General features: G+C 40.8%; 1 protein-coding gene across 2 annotated transcripts; it reads left to right on the top strand.

Annotated features, from left to right (window-relative positions):
• Positions 1 to 203: 203 nt before the first annotated feature.
• Positions 204 to 5,464, top strand: dhx58 (DEXH (Asp-Glu-X-His) box polypeptide 58). Of its 2 annotated transcripts, XM_063904769.1 has the most exons (13): positions 204 to 222; positions 1,130 to 1,167; positions 1,381 to 1,571; positions 1,672 to 1,876; positions 1,980 to 2,170; positions 2,279 to 2,392; positions 2,793 to 2,925; positions 3,062 to 3,244; positions 3,349 to 3,599; positions 3,709 to 4,020; positions 4,110 to 4,300; positions 4,399 to 4,492; positions 4,604 to 5,464. In XM_063904769.1, exons 3-13 carry the CDS (start codon positions 1,395 to 1,397, stop codon positions 4,793 to 4,795), a joined length of 2,043 nt encoding a protein of 680 aa, XP_063760839.1. In that variant the 5' UTR covers positions 204 to 222; positions 1,130 to 1,167; positions 1,381 to 1,394; the 3' UTR covers positions 4,796 to 5,464. The 2 variants fall into 2 exon arrangements, with proteins under 2 accessions (XP_063760839.1, XP_063760838.1); XM_063904768.1 differs by lacking the exons at positions 204 to 222; positions 1,130 to 1,167 and having other exon boundaries at positions 1,200 to 1,571.
• Positions 5,465 to 14,603: the final 9,139 nt, after the last annotated feature.

Genomic DNA, 14,603 nt, shown 5'->3' on the forward strand with positions numbered 1-14,603 from the left:
TCCTTTGTTTGTGCATATTGTGGCAAAATAGTTTGCCTATTATGGTTAACCTGTGTATAATATTTGTATAAGTTCCAAAAAGTACTTCTCCTTTACTTGTTTGAAGCTGTAGCTATAGGGTGTAAGTTTCATTTTCCGGTAACAAAAAGACCACACCTTCTTTCTGTTACTGTCTCAACAACTGATCAAAAGGAGCAGGTGAACATTGAATGCTGTCTACATGTCAGTAAATTACTTCTTCTGGTTAATGTGTATCTACTGTACTATATGTGTATGTTTCAATAGGTCCTATGATTCCTCTTCAGCCTGGGTAGTAGAAATCCCAGAACCTGACATTTATATAACCTTGTACTTTTTCATAATTATCATGTGAATCTTCGTGGAGATAATCATCCAATATGTTCTGTGTATGTGTACAGAACTTCTGAAATAGTCAGGTTTTGAATATTATTGTTGAGTTGCATGCATGTGGTTGATTTAGAAGCTGTTTACAAGATGTTATTCTTTATGACTGTTTTGCTCTGTAAAAGGCCGTATTGCAACATGGACAGTTAAACATACAATGCAGCATATTTGTACATTAACAGCTTTACTCAAATGTGTGCTTGATTTATGATTGTCTTAACTAAGTCTTTCCAAACAATGACTTGAAACTGAAATCAAAAAGTTGCTGACCAATCGATGGACAGAGAAGACTCAGTTACACGAGTTACTGTGAAACAGCTGTGGGGATTTCCCTCATCTCAAGTAAGTTTTGTTTTCCTGATGGAATGAAGAAACGGATGGGGCCCAGTCCAGGGGGTATGCAAACGCTCAGGACGTTTTCCGTGCTGCAAAAAACCCTCCGCTCTGAGCCACTAATACAGTAAATACATAATGTGCAATGATAAGTAAAATATTGACTCAACCAATATATTCACGTAGGCACGGCTGCATTTAAAACAGGGTTGTAATTGATCTGTTTTAAGTCCGTTTTCGTCAGGCTTCCCTTGTCGTTCCTCCAGAGCCTCCCTCAACAGGGCCATTAGTCTGAGTTCAAAGGGTTTTTACTTTCGTTTTCGCATCTCCGCGTCACACAGCTGATCTGAACGCAGTTTAAAACCCTACACCCACACTGTGTTTATCTTAGTGGACAAGGAGAAGCAGGAAGCACCACACAGCTGACTGGTGAGTTAATGACCAGACTCTATTAAAGGTTTTAAAAAATGACGCAATGATTCAAAATGTCTCTCACAATGTTTTTTTTTAGCAACCTCACTGTGATATAGCCAGACTTTATGGTGCTAGTGATCACAGCTTTGATGTATTGCTACGAACTAATGCCTTTCTTTTCTACCATTACATTTTATTTCTGTTTATTTTTGACGTGTGATCTAATAGGTAGAAACTGTAACATGGCAGCTCTTGAACTGCATGCATACCAGAAGGAAGTGGCTGAGAGGGCTTTTCACAAGGAAAACATCATCATTTGGTTGCCGACAGGAGGTGGAAAGACACGAGCTGCTGTCTATGTTGCTAAAAGACACCTGGAGACCACGCCAAAGGCAAAGGTGGTGGTCCTGGTGAACACGGTACACTCAACCAATAGGACATTATCACAGCTTAAAAAAGAATGACAGACATGATGTTTATCATTCAGTGTGGCTAAATGTAATGTACTTTATGCTGTAGGTTCCCCTTGTAGATCAACATTATAAAAACGAGTTCAAACCTCACCTTGGCCACGATTACACCGTGTTGCCGGTCAGTGGAGAGACAGCGGAGAAGGACTTCTTTGGGATAGTGGTGCAAGAAAAGGACGTGGTCATCTGCACAGCACAGATTTTGTATAATGCTCTAATAAACAAGGAGGAGGGCAAACATGTTGAGCTCTCAGGTAAGTAAAAGAGACCTTAAACATCCATGACTATAGTGCTGTTATGTAGAATCGAGTCACATATAGAGATTGTACCCCTGATGATAATAATGTTTCCTTACAGATATTACTCTACTGATAATCGATGAGTGTCATCACACCCACAAGGAAGCAGTCTACAACAAAGTGATGACATGCTACTTGGAGAAAAAACTAAAAGGAGAGAAACCTTTGCCACAGATCCTGGGTCTCACTGCATCACCGGGGACAGGGGGCGCAAAGGACTTTGAAAAAGCTGTGGAGCACGTACTGCAGGTCAGATTTTTGCCTATTTGCATTGGAGTACTGAATGTCGGACAACATGAGCTGGGCTGTCTGATTCCCCATTAGTCTCTTCATGATTTTCCCTTCTCTCCCCTACAGATTTGTGCCAACCTTGACTCAGCCATAGTTTCAACTAAAAACTATCTCTCCGAGCTGAAAGAGAAAGTACCAAAGCCCATCAAGAAGTTTGCCATTGTGGACGAAAGACCTGAGGTAATCCTGATTTTTTTAGCTGCCACCTGCAGCTCTATAGCCCGCTCTGCTGAAAGAAATGTTCCCCACCATTTGGCAGCATCAGTGTGAACTAGGAGGCTGAAATTTGGCATGGAGGTCAAGTGATGGTGGGGTTTGTTGTGTGTCGTTGCATGACATGTGGATGGATAGGGCTTTTTAAAAAATTGCGCTAGTCCTCTCATCTTTTAAATCATAGAACCCCCTTTTTTTTAATTCAAAAACATATGCTGTAGTAGACTGTAACGCACCCCGATAATTACCACCCCAACTGACCTGACCTGGGGCCACTCATTTATATCTCAATTGTCACTTAGTTAAAAGACGTTAAAATCCCATATAAGTTCAATGTATACTCAACACAATACTTTTTTTCCTTTAGGATCCATTCGGTGATCACCTGAAGTCCATGATGCAGATGATCCATGAGTACATGATCCTTCCTCCGAACTTCAGATTGAGACAGTTGGGCACTCAAGAGTATGAATCAGATGTGGTGGAACTCGAGAAGATAGGTAAGAGTTTCTTTTGACAGATTCTTTACTTGAATGTAGTCATCACTTGTGATTGCAAGAAGAACACATTTGATGAAAATGAAATTTAAAGCAAGCCTGTTGACGCCCATACATAATTTGTTTACATTTGGATCAGGAGTCAAAAATGAGAACAGACTACTAGCACAATGTGCACTTCACCTCCGACGGTACAACGATGCCCTTCTCATCAACGACACGCTGCGGATGATAGATGCTTATCGCTCCCTGGAGGAGTTCTACAGCAAATTCACCAGAGAGATTGATGGAACAGATGTCTTCCTGGTGGGGCTTTTCCAAGGTAGGAACACAAACAGTGTCTATTTGAATGCACTTTTTTTTTACTATGGGAAGCTCATCATATTCTACTATGCAAGCATTGATTAATACTGTCCTTTAAAACAGAGAATAAGGTGACTCTGAAGATATTGGCTGAAGATTCTTGCTATGCGAACCCAAAGATGGACAAATTAAAGAGCACTCTGCTAGAGCAGTTTGGTCCAAGTGAAAATTCAAAGGGGATCCTTTTCAGCCAAACCCGTAAAAGCACCCACTGCCTGAACGACTGGATCCTCAACGATAAAAACTTTAAGGAAGCGGGTATCAAGCCAGCCATCCTCACTGGTGCTGGCAATGGTATCACTTACATGACATTGGTGTGTTTATATACAATCTATGATCTTAAAGTCATTTAAATTCACAACTTATCCATAGATGTGTTTCTGTAGTATCTGACCAAGCCTTCCTTCCATGCTTTCCTTGCAGAACGAGCAGTCAGAAACAATCCGCAATTTTCGCCTAGGTGCTGTCAACCTCCTGATCTCCACCAGTGTGGCTGAAGAAGGCCTCGACATCCCTGAATGCAACCTGGTGGTACGCTACGGACTGCTAACAAATGAGATTGCCCAGCAGCAGGCCAGGGGACGTGCCCGGGCAAAAGACAGCCTGTATTCAGTGGTCGCCAAGAAAGGGGGGCGGGAAGAGCGGCGAGAGCACACCAATGAATATCTGGAAGAGCTGACTTCAAAAGCTATTGCTAAGGTCCAAGAGATGAGCCCCCAAGAATTTTACAAAAAGGTGAGGGTGTGGCTCTCTGTCCATCTCCATCATTTAATCTTGCTGCTTTGTGATTCTGCCATCACCTTTGAAATATTTTATGTCTTCAGATAGCTGCACTACAAAAGGAGGCAGCTACTTCCAGAAAAGTTGCAGAGAAACGCAAAATGGAGAAGAGGAGTCGCTACACTGCTGCTAGTGTCAACCTCGTGTGTCGAAGCTGTTTCACCTCTGTGGCCCCAGCCAGTGACCTCAGACTCCTTGAGGGTGTGCACTATGTCAACGTCAACCCAGACTTTGAGTGAGTTGAATGCTGAAGATTTATGAGTAAATGAGAAAAACATTAAAGGCCATATTCCTTAGTCTTTACTGCTTTTAATGGCTAATCTTTGTTCTCAGGAAAAACTACAAAGTCGGTGGGCAGGTGGTGCTAGAAAAGACGTTTGAGGACTGGGAGCCTGGGCGTAAGATCAGTTGCAGAAAATGCGACAAGGTAAAGTGGGCCCTCTACCAAATATTACTTTTGAAGATTACCCTGCTCAACGAAGTTCCTCAGTGGTTTTGGATCGTTTTGTGGTGTGAGTTTTATTCTTTGAATTCACAGGACTGGGGATTTGAGATGAAGTACAAGGGGGATGCCCTGCTGCCCAATCTAAGCATTAAGAATTTAGCCCTGGATACCCCCGAGGAGGGCAGGCTCACTTTGAAAAAGTGGAAGGATATCCCTTTCACTGTGGAGGACTTCAGCTTAGTAGAATACTGCAATGAGAACTGCCCTGACATGTTAGATGATTGAGACAACAACAGGAGAGTGCTCTACTAAACATGTTATTTTTTTATCAGTTTTTAATTACCATCTTTTGGTGTTAGATGGGCTGTGCTCAGTTAGAGTGAGCATCATTGTATTGTTGGAGGTGCCTTTACATGGACACTGGCTTTTTCTTAAGACTCGCTTCTCACATTGCATTAACTTATGCTGCCAGGCGAGTGAGGCAGCAGTGTGCTAAAACCCATTATGCATCGATCATGCTTGAAATTAGCATGAAAGCTTTGTTTATGCCCAGGGTCCTTACCCCCTTTGCATGAATTTCCTCTGCTTTGTCTCAAGTCAAGTACAGAAAAAGCACACAATGAACTCTGCTGTAACATAAACGTTAACCATCCAGAGCACTTGACATGTCAAAGAGGATTCCTTATGAATTCTCTTTTTGAAATTCAAAACCTTTTTAAATGACAGCTATTTGTTCACAGCTGTTGCTGTAGAATATATATGTAAGTTTGTTGTATAAAGATATTGTGGTGTACTGATTATCTCAAATAATTACTGATTTGAAAGATAACATTTATATTGGTTGATTTGGTTGTGTTTCTGTATTCTATTTATTGAATAACAACAAATTATGATCATTTTTTGTGAAGTAAAATTACATTAGCGATGACATTTTAATAAACCTTCTTGAAATGACCACAGATCTTTTGAAATTATGTTTGCATTTATTAACCACTAGGTGTCAGTGCTGGTTAACCAATCATGTCAGGCAAATCAGGTAGTTACTAAATGTTGCTTTTGAAGAGGAAGAGCTTTATTTATCCCTTACAGGGAAATGTCTTGCCCCACTCTGTTGTGTTTACCCACACAGGGAGGATATACATGCCCAAACACAGATGATATACATGCACAAACACAACCACACATGCAGGAGAGGTGGCAGAGCAGGGAGGCTGCCAGGTACCTGGCGCCAGGGAGCAGTTTCAGGGTTTGGTGCCTTGCTCAAGGGCTCCTCTGCAGTGGCTCAGGAGGTCCACTGGCACCTCTCCAGCTACCAGCTCACTCACTTTTTGGTCCAACTGGGACGTGAATTTGCGACCCTTTGGACCCAAGTCCAAGCCCTTACAGACTAAACCACTTAATCTCACTGTGCTGCTTGAACTACATCAATGTATTAATACAGGTCTATGTATTTCATGTAGTTCTTATTGGATCATTTCGTATTATTACAAAGTGAGGAAAAGAGGAACAGCTTTATCACTATTCTATGCAAATAGTTCATTGAGACAAGATACAGTTACTGGATAATAATTTCACTTCCAAAAGACAGATTTAGCCAGCTAAACACAGAAAAATGTCCCTATTAACAGCTTTATTTTTCTTCTGTGTTTACATACCTTAATTGAGCAGTTTTGGAGAATAAAAAATCCAGAATATGAAATTACAGCAACTGGTCGAGGAAACCATTCATTTCAGGCTGACAGCTGTTTTAGAAAGTTTTACTTTTGACCCACAACACCTCTTCATGTGATTCTCTGGGTATGATTAGGTCGACCACACTGTATCACATGTATCATAGGCCTTTCAAATCTGAGAGCTGGATTCAGTAGTGCCGCCATGGACGTAATCACACTAAGAAAAGGCTCTGTTCCCGTTCAATGACTGATTCAGATTCAGGAGGGCGGAGAGCCGTACAGTGTATGATTTACTCTGATCAGACTCAGGCTCAGTAATCAACGCTGATTACTTCCTTTTACTTCTCAGCTCAACACCCCATGCATCTTAATTGCAATTAGCTCTCTTCTGAAATTAAAGCAGCTTGGAGTACTTGAGCAGAGGGTTATAACATGATGTGTTCACATTTATATTGCTTTTATTTATTGGAATCTAGGCCATACATATATATCTGTTAACAGGGTGAGTCCTTTTTTGTATTCTTTACTTCTGCTACTACTATAACTACTTCTGCTTCTCTCAGTACAACAATTTTGTTTACAGCTTTTGTAGCAATTTATTTAAGCTTTGAACATTTGTAGGTTATGCAGTACAGCTTTCAACTCTGCAGTTTTTCATTTCAGTTTCCAGGTTTTGGTTTTCAGCAGTGCAGTGAAATGTGGTTCAACAGTTACTAAGTCATTTCACAATTTTTGCATTTTAAGCAACGCTTTGCAATTTATTTTAGCTTTCAGCAGTCACACATTTTCTGCAGGAAATGCATTTCGTCATTGGTATCTGGAACATAAACGTCTATGGGTCTACTGCATAAATGTCATATGAAAAGTCTGTTTATGAATTCCTTGATTTGGTTAGGAGAAGCAAGTGTTACGCTGAGGATCCATCTACTGTATTGACACAATGTCTAATATTTCCATTATAAAAAACGTAAGACAATATGTAAAATCAAAAGATGGCTTTGTCTAGGGACAAGGTTTACTGAGGTAGTAAATCAAGTAATAAGTATGGTAATTTTCTCTAGGACTTCAACTTGACTTCTTAGTGCAACCTGTGGAGGCTCCCCTAGCTTGATATTAGAGAGATTGCAAGTTTGTAGCACTTTTGCATTGGCTTTATTCTCCAGGCACTCGGATGTCTCTGCTTGTTGTCGACCGACAAACAAATCCACCTTTCCACCCATAACATATCTTGTGACACATTACTTGATCTATATTGTATCGTAGGCCTTGTACAGTACTGTAATAATGATAGATTCATTCATATAAATCAGGGAAGAACATAAATAAATACTCTGTGCAATGAATGTGGAAAGCTTCATTCATAGGAGTGGACTACATAGCCCATCACTTTATTTCCTGGCTGCGGACAGAAGTCACACCTGTTGGGCCAGGGTCGCATATGAAGCAGCAACACACTGTCAACTGGTTTAAACCACACAGTTGCTTTCTGCTTGTGTAGTCGAAGCACACATAGTCTCCCCAGGACAAAGACAATGACAGACACAAATATCTCGTACAGTCCAGTGAGCCGGTCACTAGAACGGGCATTTCCTTTGGGACCGGTCTGCTTGTCAGCCAGCTGCTCGTGCTGTCTGAGAGCTTGCAGTGTTACTTGTCGGCCCTCTTGTCGAGGAGATGGGACTTCACACGCTCTATTCTCATGGCAATAGAAGTGGATTAGGTTTTCTTTCAGTGACAACATAGGTGTTGACATTTGCAGTGTCCTACTGTATGTTGTTATGTATGTCATCTGTGCCTTATTTGTAGTTCAAAGTGGTTATCAAGCTGCCGCCAACCCTGTGTGGAGTGGATGGAGCGTGGGTATCTTTGGCATCTTTGTTTTATATGCTATGTAACCATTTGGGTTTGTCTTGGCAGAGCTCTTTAAATGTTACACACAGCATTCCTTTCTACATTTTTACTTGCTTGAAAACAAGTTTGTGTTTATCATCAGAGCAGCGTAAAAGCAATTATAGCACGCAAAGAGGGCATCTTTGGTGTCGCACATCTCCTTTGATTGAGGATGTCGCTCTGTGAAGTGGACTGGTACTCTGGTGTTGGTGCCAGAGTCAAAGTTACCCCAGCCTATTTCATGCTTTATTATAGAGCAGATAAAAGAGACGCTTGTCTTTGCTGTCTGGCACTTTGTGGCTAGGCTTTATTCTGCTCCTCTCTGTCTTGTCCCCCTTTCTGTCTTCCTCTCAGCAGAACTGCCTGCTGATTTTTAGAGTCTAGAAGCTCAAGGGTGATCTCCCAATAAACTCTCTATCAGGATCTTGAACTCCCTTGCAGATACAGCTGTTTCACTGGAAAATAATTCACTCTAAAAACCCAAAACAAGTGCAGTTATCTGTGGTTTTATTCCACAATTCATTATACTAAATTAGCAGTATAACCATTAACTCTCATGTTGAAATGTCTGGGAGAAAGAGACACCGTTGACAGATTCATGTTCTGAAATAATCATAGTGCTTTGGGTATTTATTGGAAGTGTGTCCATGTGCTGTGTGTAGGCTTTTTTGGTTTGGACTAAAATAAATGTCTGTCCTCCCTCTATCCCTGCCATTGACTGCAGTTTGTGTCACTCTAATCCCTGTTATTAATCCATGTTGAGTCATTCAGGCTGGTGGGGATTATTGTGGACTTGTATGACGGATCACAGTTTTTGATTTACTCTTCTTCACGCGGATCACTAGAGTGCAGACTTATTTGCATGTGTGGGTATGTGTGACAGATTTTAAGGGTTACCTCAATCAATTAAAATGATCCCAAAAATTCTGTGTACTGGCCTCAGTACAAAAAATATGTATTTTAGTCAGTATCAGTTTACAGCTTCCCAATATGAAGTGATGCCTTTGTTTATGGAAAATTTGACTTTTGTGACATTTTGACCAAACGATGGGTAAATATTTTCTGTTTACTTTTTGGTAGATTTATTTTAACATTTTCATCAACTCGACATGTCATGTGTGAAGGAAGAGAAATGCTTACTATTACCCCAAGAACACCATCCCCAGCGTCAAGCACAGAGGTGGAAACATGATGCTTTGGGGGTGTTTCTCTGATAAGGAGACAGGACGATTCACCGCATCGAGGGGAGGATGGAGGGGGCCATGTATTGTACAATCTTGGCTGATAACCTCCTTACGTCAGTGAGGAAACTGAAAATGGGACATGGATAGGTCTTCCAGCACGACAATGACCCGAAACATACGACCAAGCAACTAAGGAGTGGCTACAGAAGAAACCCATTAAGTTGATGGAGGGGCTCAGCCAGTCTCCGGACCTCCATCCCATAGAAAATCTATGGAGGGAGCTGAAGTTTCGAGCTGCCAAGCATCAGCCTCCAAACCTTAAGGATTTTGAGAGACTCTGCAGAGAAGAGTGGACTAAAATCCCTCCTGAGATGTGAGCGAACCTGATGACTAACTACAAGAAACATCTGACCTCTGTGCTGTCCAACAAGGCTTTCTCCACCAAGAACTAAGGCCTGTTTTGCAAGGGGATCAAATACTTATTTCCCCCAATTAAATGCAAATTAATTTATACGGTTTTTTAAATGTACATTTCTGGATTATTTTTTGGGGATATTCTGTCTCCCACTGTTAAAATAAACCTATTATAAAAATTATAGACTGTTCATGTCTTTGTAAGTGGGTAAACTAACTAAATGGGCAGGGAACCAAATACTTATTCTCTACCAGCCGTGGACACCAGTGCACATTTTTCTTAAATGTTTATCTCTACATGTAAGGCAGCCATTCCAGTGTCTGTTGAATTCCAACACAGAACAATTGTCAGTAGTTCATTGAATACAATAATACTGTCAGGGTTTGGGGAAATAGGACCCAAGTGCAGCAACAAAGGGAGGCAGGTATGGGTACAAACAAAAGGCGAGCTTTATTCCAAAAGCTGTTTTACAAAAATACAAAGTTAGGAAAAATCCAGGACATGAAAAACACTTGACTTGAACACATGAAGACGATAGGGAAATCCAAGACATGAAAAACGCTTGACTTTATACATGAAAGACGACAACGAACTGACAGAACACAAGGGAAAGCAGGACTAAATACAAAGACACTAATCAAGACACAAGCCACAGCTGGGGAGGGGAGGCAGAAACACGAGGGCAACAGGTGACAACAATCAGGGGCGAGGCAGACACTGACAATGGCGGGAAAACACACAAAGACAGAAAGTAACAGGGCCTGCAATGAGAAACAAGGCAAGTACAAAATAAAACAGGAAATGGAAAACGAGACACAACATGAAACACAGGGGCTTGACTAGACATGATATTACGTGAATACATGAACACCTCACTTGGTATGACATAAATAGTAGATTAAACATGAAATGACAGACATAATAAATAAACATAACTAACAGATTTGACCAGACATAACAAAAACATTTTAAAAAATCATTCAACTCAAAGACATGTCTATAAATAATAAAACAAAAGAAAATGATAAGTGAAGTGGTCTCTCTATTTCTTCCGCGGCTGTATATGTCAGATTGATAAATACTGGAAACAAGTGGTGAAGACACAACTCTGTATGAACTGTACATTTGTGTTTTCAGTTTATAAGTGAGCATTGCAGTATGTGAGACAGCTGAGAGAGTCCTTATTCTCAAGGCAAGGCCACGAGCACTTTTCATTGGCTGAAACAATTGCACACACAAGAGGAACCCAAAAGCACTTGGCTATCCCTGAGGTAGGTGCTGAGGGTATCACATATGTCATGCAAACCTCACTAACATGAAGCAGGCGAAGCATAGGCATGCAAAGTCTGTTATTTCCAACACCAACTTTAGAAATAAAAAAAACTGGTCAATTGAAAAAAAGAGCAAAGCAGCCTACATAAGAGAGAACATGATGAGGCACAAAAAGGAAAGAAATGTTGATTATAGAAGGGATAGTATGGAGAGCTATGAATACATGCATTGAGGATATAAAGAGGGAGGTTGGATTAGAGAGGAGGAACAGCCGCAAATGTCTTAAAGAGGAAACATACGAAAGTCAAGCCGTTCATCATCTGTAACCTTGCCAGGACACATGACAGACTCAGAAAGCTGATGTAAACAGACAGAGACAACAACACAAGGATGTGAATGGACTGGTTGATTTAAACTGTTACAAGCACCCCAAGCAGCCTAGAAAAAGCTGTGCTTCCGTGTTCCAGTTGGAGCCAGAGATAAGTAGAGGGCTCATATAGCATAAAAAGATTTCAACAGATTTATGAGGCTCTGGCACAGCAAGGTATTGATCCCTCTCCCCCATCCAAAGCCAGTTAAACGAAAGTGGAGGCTACTGCAAACCTCACTATGGTTTGTTTCCATTTTATTTTTTGGGTTTAGGTTGTGCTCAAGTGACTTGAGAATATGAGATTACCAGAGATACTCTACGGGGCATAGGGAAGTCAAAAATATGGATTCTGAAGCGTTAGCATCAGTTTCTGTCGATGATGTTGAATAATATCTCGACTTTGTAAGATTTGTTGCTTCTTTTCTGTGTGTTTTTCACTCAATCAAGAGACATACGCAATATTCCATTCATCTTTATTCTGTCTTTGGGTCAACAAATGTTTATATATCATAGTGCAACACGGGTCTTGCCAACATGAACCGGAACAAACCCTTTACCCACAAATATCTTTTAGTCCAATTAGTACCTGATCCCTTAGTGTATTTCCCGTGAAAAATAGGCTTCACAACCCTTCCTTTGAAGTGCTTATTATTTTATTTTTACATGGGGAAAAAAACAAAACATATTCTTGTTCTCAGCCCTAGAATTTAGTTCATTTTTACCTATTATTTGTTACAGGACTCTTACAGACATCCCTGGAAGTGAGTGTATTATATCCTTTAAAAACGATTTGTGTATAAAACCCCTTTTTTGGACAGCTGTTGTCTAATCATAGCATAGCAACAGTACATTTTATTCACATGCTTGGCATATAAATTATTTGAAAGGTGGTGTGTTTATTCTGTGTCTTTCCAAAGTACAATACAAAATAATTAAGTCAAGATAACACCCCCAGCCAAAGCATAATATATAATTCATAAAATAAAAATAATATGAGCTTGAAGACCTGTGCCTTTTATCTCTTCAAACGAGAATAGCCCTTTAGAGTACTGGATAAACGACCATATACAATTATTTTTCAACCAACTTGCCAAAATGTCAAAATGTGCTTGCTACAATTTTTCAACTTCAGTCCAATCAGAAGCCTGTTTTTGACTACTGCTGACTGAACCAATTTTGAACCAATTGCTTCGAGAAAATTCTATTATCCATGTGGTCATCGGCATCATCACCACCAACAAAAAAACCAGCAGCAAAATAACAAATGGAGCCATCAATCACATTTTGAGAGCTGCAGGTCATGGGCTGCAGCTTTCCTTAATAGAGGTACTATATTAACTGGTGGCAAGTTCTGACAGATCCAATTAGAATGAGCTCCATACCTCTGCCACTGCCCTGCCCTCCAAGCTAGCCTCACACAAGCAACTGTATGGCATCCATTCTCCGGCTCCTCCACAGTCTCTTTAGCCTCTTTTATTTTGCTTTTGTAGGTAGATGCATTAGCATTGAGCAACATTCCATATTCTTGTTTTTTGTGTCTGTTATTCTTGGTATTGAATGTTCTCATTAAACTTCATACACTGACTACAAGTACGTTACTAGAAAAGTAATGGTTCCCCACTGGATACTTTCAGGCTCCTACCACACCCCTCCCCCTTTTCCACAGCCCTCAAATGTCTATTTCTGTCTTTGGTAAAGCTGCCTTTCTTTCGTCTATCCAAAAAATGTCCAAATGATAGGTTTTCTGTCTAAGGAGAAAAGGGATATGCTTCACAAGATGGAGCACAGCAAAACATCCGACTCCTTCCAAGGAGAGGAAACAAAGCAGGCTCATTTTTGCAAAATCTATTATTTTGTCCTCTTCTGTGGCCTGTTTTCTTTTGTGTACCCCTCACTCTTTCTCCAGCCGCAGTCCTCCCTCTCAATTATTCCTGGGAAACAACGCACTTGTCAATCTTTTCTCTTTTTTAATAGCTAATGGTCTATCTATCCCCCTTTGCCCAACAGTCAAGCCAATTAATTCGATCAAGCTGTTGAAAGTCATTTTCAGCCGCAGCGGGAGTGCAGTGCGAGACTGACAGCGTTGACTCACTGTATCCATTGTTATGAGACGAACAACAGAGTAAACGGAGGTAAATTAGCCTGAATGGAGCCAGAAGTCATTTTATATCTCGACCATTCAATTATCTTTCTGAGTGCATTATTTCCCTGTTATTCTTCACACAATGCGTGTGTGAATATGTGTACTTTGGCAGTCACATTCAGTGTGAAACTCGGGTTTAGTCTTTGGCACAAATCAATATGTCCTGTCAATGTGAGCACATCAGAGACTATGAGAAATGTTGTTTTTCAGTCTATAGCGTGTCCTTGGCACCTGAGATATGGTATGTGTAGAGAGCAGTTTGTCTTTTTCCAGGTGTCTGTACCATATACTTTATATTTTGTCGACTGTAGAAACGGATCAAGCACTCTTGAACAGCTTTCCGCTCTTCAGTCTCAAGCTTTTCTTTGACTTTCCCAAACGGAAAAATATAAACTGTCGCAACTGCAGTGAAAGATGATGAGTTGTCCAAATACTGTGGAACGAGAATTGTGTATGAATGATTTTTCTTTCCTTTGTCTTTTTTTTTTGTTGCTGATGTTAGCTATCAAACCCCTCATGCGGGCCTTTGATGTAGCTCTCCATTGTCTTGCGGAGCTGCAGGAAATTGAAAGGGAAGATCAGGGGAGTGTTAGTGAAGTGGAGAAGAGGTGGAGGACGGGAGTGGCACGCGGGACGACAGGGTTTTCTAGGACATTGCACACAGAAATGACCAAACCTTGCATGACCTCCTGGAGGGTGCTCTCCAAGTGATATAGATATACCTGGCAGAGTTAATATTTCTGTAGCATCCTTCCAAACCCACGCAGGCTCTTACAAGTACATGTTATTTTTTTAATTCAGCGAAAGCTAAACCTTGGGAGAATTACACAAAACACACTCGAACAGCCGTAAAAATGAACGTTTGTCCCTGGAGTGTTAAGAGGGAAGTTTTAATGGCTCTCTGAGAACCTTCCTTTCTCTGTCATTCACCTCAACATCGTAAGTGCTTTCTCTCAGTCTGTCGATGAACACACACTTTCCCATATTGCTTCTTGTGTGGATGAATTATAATGAATGCACGAACAGGCTGTTTCAGGTTGGAGAATACAAAGTGGTTGCGTTAATAAATCCATTTCTGCTCTTTTGTGCGTTCCTGGAAAGTGGAATAAGCATTCCATTCCAGGATGGCTGCTGCATATTGTTGTT

Source organism: Eleginops maclovinus, chromosome 16 (assembly GCF_036324505.1).
Source record: "Eleginops maclovinus isolate JMC-PN-2008 ecotype Puerto Natales chromosome 16, JC_Emac_rtc_rv5, whole genome shotgun sequence".
Classification (NCBI taxonomy): Eukaryota; Metazoa; Chordata; class Actinopteri; order Perciformes; family Eleginopidae; genus Eleginops; species Eleginops maclovinus.